Raw genomic sequence first — 12586 nt, forward strand, 5'->3', positions numbered from 1 at the left:
TAGATCAGGAAAAGATAATAGAGGAGATTTCTACCATGCTTCAGAAAGGTGCCATCAGAGAAGTTCCATTGGAGATGTTAAGATTCATAAGCACACTCTTCCTCGTCAAGAAAAAAAGACAAGGGTTGGAGACCCGTCATAAACTTAAGGGAACTCAACAAATACCTAATTTACAGGCATTTCAAAATGGAGAGCATTCACCTTCTCAGGGACTTACTATTAGAAGGAGATTGGCTAGTCAAATTAGATCTAAGAGACGCTTATTTTACCATCCCTATGGCAAAGTCTCATCAACCCTTTCTTCAATTCCTGTGGAAAAACCATCTCTTTCAATTCCAAGCTCTCCCTTGCGGACTCTCATCAGCACCATGATGTTTCACTAAAGTGATGAGATTAATCTCCTCTTCCCCAAGAGAAAAGGGTATTCGTATGATCATTTACCTCGACGATATCCTTATTCTTTCCCAAGACCACTCTCAAATCATGCAGGACCTGAAGACTGTAATAGACCTATTAGAAAACCTGGGGTTCATTATAAACACAGAAAAGTCCATACTATCCCCCTCCAGATCTGTGGGATTCCTGGGTTTTACCGTAGATACCACGAAATGTCTTCTACCCCCTCAGAAAAAAATATCAAAAATCAAGAAAGAGATAAGACATGTTCTGAATCAATAGAACTTATCCTTAAGGGAACTAGCCAGGTTACTCAGTCTCCTTTCTTCTTCCATCCAATCTATAGTTCCTGGGCCCCTAAATTATTGTGCTCTTCAGACAAAGGCGAGGGCCCTTCGATCAGGCCTCTGGTACAGGGATCTCCTCTCCCGGACCAGGAAGCGAGACTAGAACTGAATTGGTGGTCAGAGAATCTGGATGCTTGGAACGGAAAAGCAATTTTTGGTTCAACACCAGAATTTGTCTTAGAATCCGATGCGAGCCTCCATGGCTGGGGAAGCCTGTCTCTTAGATCAGAACACGGGCGGAGTTTGGTCTCAGGAAGAATCTTTCCACCATATAAATTTCCTAGTACTGACCGCCAGACTATGCTTTGATGAGTTTCAAACAATCTCTTCAGGGCAGATCGGTCATTCTAAAGATGAACAATATTTCCGCAGTTGCATACATAAATCGTCTAGGTGGAACAAATTCAGTAGATCTTTCCAACCTAGCCAAGAAACTTTGGATGTTTTGTCTAGAACACAAAATCTCTCTAAGAGCCGAATACCTTCCAAGGAAAACAAACATTTCGGTGGATTGGAACTAGAGGTTCCTCTTGGACCACAGCGATTGGAAGCTCAACACCTCTGTCTTCAACTCTCTCAACAGTATTTGGAGTCCTCTGGGAATAGATCTCTTTACAAGCAGGTTAACTTTCCAACTCAAGAATTACTACAGCTGGATGCCAGACCCGGGTGCTCTAGCAGTGAATGCCTTTCTTCAGTGTTGGAAAGAGCAACAGGTACGCTTTCCCTCCTTTTGCAATGATACAGAGAGTGCTCCAGAATATCAGACACCAACGGTGCTCGATTGTCCTAATCACTCCCTTCTGGCCCTCCAAGGCCTGGTTTCCCACCACCCTGGAACTTGCATACGACCTTCCCTTCCTAATTCCTTCCGTTGCGGATCTCCGTACAGACGTAGACGGTTGAAATCACCCCTGGTTCAATCCGGGAATTTGAACCTTCTTTCCTGGAGTGTCAGGAGATCCAACGATCTTGCAAGACTTTCGTCAACTTCTTCAACTCTTATCGGAGAATCTTGGGCCCCCGGTACACAGAGTATAACATTTGGAAATTATGGGTTCATTGGTGCTTGAAAAGGAATCTGGATTCCGTGGAAGCACCTATCGTTGACATAGTTAACTTCCTTGTGGAACAATTCGAAAGAGGTCTTAGTTATAGATCTATCAATTGTTATAGATCAGCTATCTCTGCCGGACATGCTCTCGTCAATGGTAAAACGGTAGGGTAGGTAAGACTGCCATTATTTGTAGAGTCCTCAAAAGTATTAGACTTAGGAGACTTCCAAGACCTAGATGTTAAGTTGATTCTCGATCTTTTCTCTAGCTGGCCTGATAAAATTCTTTTGAATTGGAAAATTCTCTCCGTCCTTTAGGCGTAAATCAGTTATTTCTTTCGTCAAGCCTCACAAAGCTATTTCTTCTGCTTCTATTGCTAGGTGGATTAAATTTGTTATGAACTTAGCAGGTATCGATTTAAAAATGTTCAAACCTCATTCTATCAGAGGTGCCATGGCCAGTAAGTCCTTCTGGTCCGGAGGCAAGTTGGATGATATTTTTAAGGCTGCCGATTGGTCTAATGCTAGAACTTTCGCTCAGCACGATTGTAAACCAATTACTCATGGTTGATGTAGTCTTACAAAGCTACTAACAAGCATAATGGTAGCCTCTGGTCTTGTAATGAAATTGCGATTCTCTTATTACCATGACTAGAGAATCTGAATTTCATTAAAGACACGGAGGCTAACATTATCCCTTCCTCCACTTTCCCTTAAATACTTATAACCTACAGTATATATTTTAGTCTAAACATATCTGATATATTTCTACTTGAAGTTTATGAATTTTATTAATGCTGGTCTTTTCTTATACCTCTGTTTCATCACATTGTTTGCTTCCTCACTTTACTGTTTATTCCAGTGTTACTTGCATCTCACTTTTTCAGATAACCTCTCTTAACTTCAGGATTTTTACATTCGGTTGTACATCGTTCTTACTCTACTACTTTTACTGATGGTTTAACGAAGTTGTTTGAACATTTTTCGGAACTCATCCTGCTTAACACTTCATTTAAAAAGAGGCAGATTGTTATGGGCTCGTGCCTTTTATTGATGTTAACCTTCTATTCTGTAACCTTTGCTTTATGATGTATGCGGCTGCTTGGGACTGCATTAAAAGAAATATGCATAATGTTAGCCTTAGGGTCTTTAATGAAATCCAGATTCTCTAGTCATGGTAATAGGAGAATCTGAATCTAAAATGTACTCCAAAGGCTATTTGGTATGGACACGGGTCACACCTTCACAGTTTTATGGATATAGAGTGCCCCTGTAGAAACAAGTTTCCTTTAAAAACTCACTATGGATTAAAAATGTAATTGCCCCAAGGCAATGTTATGCATTTGAAATACTTAAACAAAAGGTATACTTGCAGATTAACAGATTTTAAAATACTCCATTAGAAAATAAAATATTACTCACCTTTCACAACAGCTGTCCAGTATTCTTCCCTAAGAGATTGAAATATAGACTAGGCCTAACGAATGATCACAAATTGAAGGCAAGCTTAGCCTTTCAATTGCATCAGGTGGTAGCCATTGTCCGTGTTTTAATCGCATTGGGAAGTGTTGCAACCCATTGCTTTATCTTGTACTTTAAGCATTTTGAGAGGAGGAACACTGCATCATGGCACATAAAAATAAGCACCCGTTATTAAATCCTGTTACTGCATGATCCTTACGCTGAACACCACAGAGCAATCTTTTATGATCATTAACTCACTGTTAGAGAATGGACTTTTAAAGTCAGCCATATCTAATAAACTGAAGCAAGCAATAGAGGAACACATAGAATAGTCTTCAATGGAAAAAAACTCATTCAAATGACCTGCAAAACAATATACACCAGAAAACCATAACAAACACAAATTTACTACGAGGGAACAAATAGTACCTGTCCTAGACTTCATGAAATCAGGACTGGCAATGTTAGTTGGGATAGATTCAGATATACTACACTTTGTAGTACACACAGCTTTGAAAACCATCCCATCTCAAAACATGGCAAGCTTGTGAAATTCAGAATAGCATACCAGAGAAAGGATTTGGTGCTTTTGTCTAAATAATTCAAACCACAACTTTATGTAGAGCACATATTCATCTTAAGAGAATATATTACAGTCAAATGGCAGGTCAATGATGCGGTCTTGTACATCTGAAGAGTATGCAGCACTGAAATACCCAACGCAGCATACACAAGACAGACTCTACAACTGTTTTGCCTCATCAAATCATTAAGCAGAAGTTATATAGAGCTTCTTCAGTAGGCAGTTAAACTTAACTGTCAAGCTAACCTCAGGTACTCTTAATTTACTAGAGTAACATTTTGCCAGAGGAGGCCAGCAGGGTTGTTTTATCAAAGAAACTTCGCAACTATGTGCACAACAAATCATTTGAATCGGGACAAAGTATTACTTTTTCACAGGCGAGTTTTATGGTGCAGAGCCCCGAAGATTACCATAGATACCCACCAGGCTATCGGCATCTAAAGTGCTAGTTCAGACTACAATTCTGAGATCCAATAAATCAGATCCAATAAATCTTCACAGGAGATCAGTGCTAAGGTCACCCACAGAATTCACTCAGCTTTAAGGAATACTCTGATGAAACACAGGACACCACACGAATGGTAGGAAAATGAGGGGGAAGACCTAGCCTGCCTTCCAAAGTTCATTTTCACGCTGGTTATAAGACTCACTAGCTCTGCCTTCATATATTCACCTTAACTAGGAAGTAAACAGAGTGAATAAATAATGGAAACAGGGGAAACAGGCCGTGCAGACTCCATTAGGAAAAAAAAGAAAATTGCTATAGGCCCAAAAGCTAATCCAGCTATAGCAGAGGCTGATGGTTCAGTTCATTCTGAAACTCGAGGAAGGCATTATGATTTCACTATTAGCAGCTGATCATGGTCCACTCCTAACTTCGGGTAGAGGGTAGGTCATTCAAGAATTCAGTAAAGAGCACCAAGATGAAATAGTACGATTACAAGTAACACTACCTCCATCGTGAAAGATTAATAGATTCTCATGAACCGCGAACGATTCCCGGAGAGCTGGTGTTCGGATTTGATACTTTACTTATACAATTCTCTAAATCCTTAGGACACTGAAGAAAGTCAAGACTCCATAATTGGTGTTCTCTTTGCCAAGTACACCTTTAGAGAGCTGTAAAATTAGCTTTGCCGGGGTGCTACCAAAGGATAAAGAACAGCAGATTACGACCTAGAGGCGATAAGCCAAGCCATGGAGATAGAGACTCATATCTGTGAAAGACTCTTATAGTGACCTACTGAAATTCAAGCGAGGGAGTTAACCTTTGCATCGGTGGGCCGGTCTACGACTGCACAGTCCTTTGTGGATAATCTTGAGAAACACTGCAAAACATTCTGGGCTGCATGAAGTCACTAAGACTAAATGAATGATGCATACTAAATCCCAATGAGAAATTACAGCGAAGACGACACAAATAGCAACGCAGGAGGCAGAGCAGTGATGGGGGTCCATTGACACTCGAGAGTGTTGCACATGTGGAATATGTTGCTAGATGATAGCAGAATGTTCTTCCCAGATGTGCACCCAGGATACCTCCAGATGGAAACATTAACTGTTGGCATGAAGTGGAGGGTAGGAGTGGGTGTGTGCATTTACACGTGTGGAATCTCAACTCAATAGCTTTGCATCGACACAGTGGCTTTAGTACTGTGTAATGGACTGGCGGAGAAAACTGTATGAGTTTCTAGTTTTGTGGGTTTAGGCTTAGTAAAAGGTAACGGTAATGTAGGCATTCTTTTTACTTCAAGTGGAATGAGAAGGCTAAACATACTACTCTAGAGCAGAAAGCAAATCCATCTATTGGAAGAAAATGCTTACTTTTTATTTTTTTAAAGCAATGACAGTAAAAAAATGGAATCAGATGGAACCTATTCAAATGTGAAATAGCGCTGTGGTTTTAAAAAGTACAAATCATAGTTTCAGTAAGTGGGTCTTGAACAGGACACTTCAGGTATGTGAAAAAAATGCACTCCCTCCCCCCAATCTAGTCACACAATTTTCTGGTCACTACTATGTAACTGTAGAGCCTAAAACACTGTTGTCTTTTCTTTTTCAATTTGTAATATATCACATTTAGTCTTGTATCAACAGATAACTGATGTTGACAAGAATACGTTTTTCTAAATCTTTGAAAGAGTGAAATGCCAGTCTAGAAGTAGATTAAAATTACACACCATCTGAGGTCTAGTCAATGAGGTTGACAAAACAACTTGCTAACCAGTGCAGATTTAATTGTTAAAAGATAAACACCTTAGCAAGGAGGAAAGCTAGCCTTCAAGTGTCTCAACAGGTCTGTTTTTGCCATACACGATTGCAGCTCAACAAGTTTTTATTTACCGATACCAATGGATGGTGGAACAAAAATGTATTGCTGCCAACACAAGCAGTGAAAAAAATCCCCCCATGTTACTTAAACCAGTACCGGATGGTAAAAAACACAAGCTCAATCTAATGACTGACAGAAACCCACGTTGGCAAGTTAATCCTCTGGTGAAGCAAGCTATAGAAATGGAAACCAATAAACGAAAATATTCCTGTACACACCGCCAAACAAAACAAAGCACTGTGTAGCCCGTCAACTGCATTTCATCAAAGTCATTCAATGAGATATTGCTGAAAAATAGCAATTTAATTACTTCACACAAATTGGAATGTCAACGCAAGCACAGTCTGATCAATACTTTAAACATACAGTTCTCCCTAGAAAGAAAAACTTCCCAGCAGCCCAGTCACATTAAATAACTTTGAGCAAATTCTTAATAGATCACTAGACTTTTTTCGACAATAGGACGGATCCTATCTGGGCAGAGTGCAATAATCAATGCTAGTTTAACTGTGCACCTTCCATGAGTCCTCTGCCAACTGAGCATTTAAAGCCACAGACATTTTTAAAATCAACCCACTGACTTTCCCTTTACCATGGAAAGCCTTCACACCTCAACTCCCAATGGTCAGCACCTCATTAATAGCTGAAGGGCATCACTTTTGTTTTCTCTAATTTCGTTATGCCCAACAAACCTGCTGTCCTCTGTCTCGACTTCTCAAGCGAATCATCTTTATCTTACCTTTCAATAACCCTTAAAAAATTGTTCATTCTCAGATATTGTTTTCAGTACTACTGATCATTACTTAAAATGCCTTAATCTCATCCTATCCGTACCAGCTATTTTTATTAATCTTGAACTGCATGCCAAATGCCACTGCTGTTTGGGCATTTGCAGGGATTAATTATAATCCTTCCATACCGACCACGTCCCAGTCTTCTGTCATTCACCCACCATCAACCACCAAGGCACCTCCCACCCATGTGCTGCCTCAAAAGGCAACTTCTTCCTTCAAGAGGTGGCAAGTGGAACTCTGCTTTATTAATTTTCCTGATTCAACAACATCTTGCCATAACTTTGAGCAAGTACAGGAAATCTTTCACTACGTCCTCTTCAAACTATGCTTTGGTGCTAGTCACCCCAGTCTACCAGGGCACCAGATACACAGATTGCGTGACCATTCTCCAAAATCTGACCCTGTACCCAGATACTAGAAATTAGTATCCTGCTGCTTCTCAATTTACAATCATGTTTGTAAGTTGTTAGCTTTAGAATATGAATGCACAAATGTAAACATTTTTCAAGTACAGCTGAGATTTAATGCAAAATGCATTACAAGTTAGAATTTCAGCAAAAGAGTTTAATAAATACATTTGTACAAGATTCTAACAAATCACTGACCTCGCACTAACTGGGTACATTTCACCACATCGGTATGAGGATGCTCAATGGTAATCTCAAAACCTGAAAAAGAAGTTATCAGAAAAATATGAAACAGGACAGATGTTTTTGTTATTTGTGCTAGCTAAGCTGAGACCATTGCAGAAAAAAAATGGAATAGTAATGCAAGGATTCTTAAGGAGTTACTGCTGCCTCCACAATCAAATAGCTGGCCTCTACGAAACTCAGCTGCACTACATGGAGATTTCTGCACTCTGCGGAGCGCAGTAAACTCCGCAAACGGAGCAGAGTTCACCGCCCAGGCCTAGCCTCTACAAGCTGTGTTGGTTAGCTATGGTAAATAATGTACCCTTTACTCTATAGTGAATTTTTACATTCAGTAAAACATATAGTGACATTTAATATTTGAACAAATATACAAAATCTGCCAACTTTAAATGGACACTGGTATTGTTGCATGAGCCTTTAGACCCAGGCCAGTACATGAGCACTTCAGCACTGAAGTAAATATCTGGCCAGTCTTATTTAAGCAGAAAGGAGTATTATTGGGTATACAAGTTCACCATGCAGAACACCATTTAAGAACTTCAAGCTGGAAAAAGACATTTTAAAACTTTTCAGTCAATAAATGCAGTTCATGCAACAAAGTCCAGATAGCTAGAAAAATCAATACACTAACAGGGCTAGTGTCCCAAGACCAGAGATCAAAGCGTGTTCAAAGACTGGTCTGGTGTGCAGGGCATGTACAAGAGGAAAGTGTTCAAATATTTCAGCTTGGCTACCTGCACACTCTAACCAGCCTGCTGGTTCAACATTGCGGAAAAAAAGATAAAGGAGCTGGACAGTGGAAACAAAGCAAATATAGTGTTGTATAAACAAATTGTTAAGGAGACATGTTTCCTACTTCAAATACCTATCTACTCTAAAGGCCTCCATGTGATGCACTTTTGAGCCCGATAATTCATAGACCACAGAAAGTGGACTCATTTGAAACATTTAGGCTACAAAGTCATGTAAAAGGCACCAAGAACTCTGGCAATAATCAGCCACCACAGAGGTCACATGATTTAGTGCATGCCTCTAACCTTTGGAATACAAAAAGACAGAACCTACCCCGACTTATGTTTTAGGAGTAGCAGCTATGTGATCTTGATAGTTTACCACAATACCAAAGGCTTCTCCTATTACCAATCCAAATACCTGTTACTTAGGAGGTCTTGCTCAGACCGGAAGTAGTCATGTTATCATGTACTGCTTTTGAACTATTGGTTTTCTACATCTGAAAAATCTTGTAAATAACTTCTCTTCCGGTTTGAGAACAGCCCAGTTTTGCCACAGACTTTTGAAAACGAAATTGGACTACATTGGGAATTGGTTTCTCTGGAGCTTGGGCCAGAGTTCAAACAACAATCATGGAACTGTCTTCAATGTTACTTTCTACCTCCGATCTATCTTGCACAGAAGATACTTTGGCACATTTCCCCACTGAGCTACCCTATAATCAATTAACTGGTATTTTATTAATCAGTTCTGGCATAATATAGGCCAGTATTGGACAAGGAATATGGCAAAAAAAATTCCAACCCACCACTCCTCTTATCAGACTTGCATGGCCTCTGCATTTCTTTCCTTCAAACTATGTTGTATTGCAGGTTCTAGATTAATATAGCGCTGTAAAGGAATGGGTTGCAAGATAACTCCTCATGTCAGATCCGTACAATAGCCTAACAATTCCAACAAAGCCACTTCAATTCTGGATGTGTAGAACTGTACCAGAAGCTACACTAAACAATTACTCGTCAATAACCCCTATGTGTAAAGTAAGTTGGCTCTGAATTGTATAGTGGAAACCCATATTTCAGAGGTTCAATTTTCGCATATATCGGTCGATATGCCAGACATTACATTTGTAGTGCAAAAAATAAACTTACCTAAAGATTGAAGCATTATTGTTTCAAGTATGACTAGTTCCTGAGCCTGCTGAAGGTATCCCTATAGAATGAAAATATACATATAGTTGAACTGCATCAAATGATCAAAGTATCAGAATATCTAGAAAATACCCTCACTGCTTTACCAAGCTGACCTCTTAATTAGGACACGCCATTTGCATGTCCGGGATTAACCCTTGTAATGCTCAACTGGCAAAGCCTACCCTAATTTCTAGTTCCACATTGTTGTAGCGCACACACACACACCAAACTCGGTGTCAATTTAGGTAGAAACAGAAGTCTGCTTCTGAACATAAAGGAAGACATGCAAAGCAGTATGCCGGCAATTAGCAAAGTTTACCCCGAAACCCCCACAAAACGAGTTGAATACCTGAAGAAAAAAAAAGAAAAAAAAACACCAGAGATGTGTATTACTGGGTTACTAGAGTGTGATCTGCTAAAATGCATGAGAGTTGGAAATGTGAACATGGAGGTATGGTTAAAGAAAACAAAAACAAAAATAGAAGCCATATAGAGTCCGTATTGAAAAAAAAAAAAAACAGAACTAGACTTCACTTCTACCTACCTCACTCTTTGTATCCAGCTGTGGCTCTTGGGGATTTAGACAGGCATGTGTTACTTTAATGACATGTTCAAGTTTTCGAGGCTGCTCTTCCACCTTAGCAGCTAAGAATAGAGCAGTGGGAGAAATGATCTACAAGAAAAAAGAAAATATTCTCCAAATATGTGGTAATACGGCTAGTAATGGGTTAATTTTATTCAACTTATTTTACACATTTAGCCATCAGAGCTTTTAATTTTAGGCGCACAAGTATTGATAAAAATATTTCCATTCCATTACTATTTCGGTCTCATGGACTATAAAAGTACATAATCATAAAAATATTTCGTAAGGAGATCCATAAATAATATATTGCCATACCGTTAATTCATGTAAAAGACAAAGTAGTTTAACATCTTCCAATAAAAGAAGCTGTACAGTTTGAAGCTTTTAGCACTAATAAAATAGATTTTATATTTTCCAAGTCATAATCCTAGGCGTATGATTTAATACAATCACAAGATTAACAAGCATTTTCAATGCAATAGGTCTCCCATTTGCGAAAGTTTGAGCTATTGGCATTGTATATGACAATACCTTTTATTTATGTGTTTGAAAACCTGCAAGCTGTGCGTAAACAAGCACTTTGTACTTATAGTCCATGCTTATGAGAAGCAAGGCTGGCAGTCTCTTTTACTGCCAGCCTTGCTTCTAGCAAGGCAAGGAATATTCGTTCAAAGTGCATGTTTATGCACCGATTGCAGGTTTTAAAAACAAATGAATAAAAGGCATGGTCATTTACAATGCCAATAGCTCCAACTCTCGCAAATGCGAGACCTATTGCATTGCAAATGCTTGTTTTCTTTGTTATGCTGGGCTTCAAAACGCTAACACTAAGGGGCACCAGAGATCTGGGCTGCAGCAGCGAAATACACCAATAACCGGCTGCTGCAGAAGAGAACTCATAACTTATACGAGGGAAAGGCGCTCAGAAAAAAACAGCGTGAGGGAGTTTCGATGGGTTCAGTGGTAACCCCGACAATGGTACTACAAAACGCAAGAACTTCTAGAAATCTTCCCCTTTTGTGGCACGCATGCTGCAGAAGGGAAATAAGAGCACAAATGCAGTTTTTTGTATGGGAAATGTTGCAGATGTTTGAGTGGGTGACTGCATGCTCCCAAGTCAGAGGCTGGTTCATCTGCACATCCCGTTGCTTTGGTCATCGCTTTTTAGGGACTGTGGTGGTCAGAAGGACCCTAAAATTGCAGTTGCTACGAGGCATAGCTGGAGCACGTGAGCGTGAATAAAACGTGCCTGCACGCGGTTTCCTGGTCTGCGTTGGGGTTTTAATGAAGACAGGAGTTGCCCACCGTCCCTGTCGCTGCCAGTCACCGCACTCCATTAGCGCATGCCGGGGGACCCGCTCTGTTCCTCGCCGTTCCACCGCACTATGTAAATGGGGGGGATTTCAAGGAAATGCCGGCATGAGGCAGCTGGCATGTGTTTGCCCGCGATCCCCCACCCTCCCTTTCTCCTCCTCAAGCATGAGGCAGAGCCACCAGGGCAGAGAGCGCTCGGTACCGGGGATGACACAGAAGAGGCAGCTCCTCCCAAAAAGAGTTTGAGGACAAAGATGGCGGCCACCTAGACCCGGACCAATTAATATTGTGGAGCCATTGGGAGCAGCATAGCCCTGGCGGTGGAGTCGGCCCAGTCCCAAAATATGTGCTGTGGTCTTCTGGTGGAGCGGTAACTGTGCAGGATGGTGTGAGAAGTGATGTGGTGGATATGCAAGGCTGCGTGTGGTTGGCGGGCGGTGACGTACCATGGGCTGGCCCGGACGGGAACCACGGTATGGCCTGGGGAGGCGTGGGGACTGCTTACGTCAGCACTTCCTGGTACAGCCGGTTGCAGGGCTCAGCACTGGGCATGTGCGCTTGACTCTGGCTGGACCCAGCAGGTGGCGAGCGCTAAGTGAGGCCCGGCTCAGAGTGACTGTTTCTGCGGTTGAAAGGGGTAAAGGCACACGCTAACAGGCACATGTTCAGCTGGATGAAGGAGAGCGCGGAGATGCAGCGGTGGTGTGCAGCCTTTTCACGTTTAGTTTGTGCCGTGCACGTGCAGAATCTCCAGTCCGGGTTGGCAGGGTCGAAGGGCGACAGGGCGGACACAAACGCTGCTCCCAAAGAAGTAGGACACAAAAGCAACGACAAAAGATCTCGCCATGGCGAAGCAGCGCATGCGTGACCTAAAAAGGGATAGTTCATCAAGAGATGTTATAAGAGATGTTATCGATAAAACTTAAAATTAAGGAAATAAGTACAAGAATAAAAAGAATAGGAAGCAGATATAGGTTTCTGGGGCCATGATTACTACTTTAAAAAAGGTCCAAGTTAAACGCCACATTGAGATTAGGAAGCGATACACAGCAAAAACGATGGGGGCATGGGTGTCGTACATTAATACTGCCTCAGCACAATGTGCGAATCCTAAGTGCCTGCAGAGTTGGATACGCCA

At 41.0% G+C, this 12586-nt stretch overlaps 1 protein-coding gene across 3 annotated transcripts in view; it reads right to left on the minus strand.

The window, feature by feature from the left end:
• CCNT2 (cyclin T2) overlaps positions 1–12586 on the minus strand; it is a 65909-nt gene that overhangs the window by 22698 nt on the left and 30625 nt on the right. For 2 of the 3 annotated variants that reach the window (XM_085645774.1, XM_085645776.1), the window contains exons 3-5: positions 10093–10221; positions 9507–9567; positions 7576–7638 (exon numbers count right to left, since the gene is read on the minus strand). In XM_085645774.1, the coding sequence (XP_085501900.1) occupies positions 7576–7638; positions 9507–9567; positions 10093–10221 (253 nt within the window). The remainder of the gene's footprint in view (positions 1–7575; positions 7639–9506; positions 9568–10092; positions 10222–12586) is intronic. The other variant, XM_085645775.1, reaches the window with a different exon arrangement.

This window comes from Triturus cristatus, chromosome 3_1 (assembly GCF_964204655.1).
Source record: "Triturus cristatus chromosome 3_1, aTriCri1.1, whole genome shotgun sequence".
Taxonomy (NCBI): domain Eukaryota; kingdom Metazoa; phylum Chordata; class Amphibia; order Caudata; family Salamandridae; genus Triturus; species Triturus cristatus.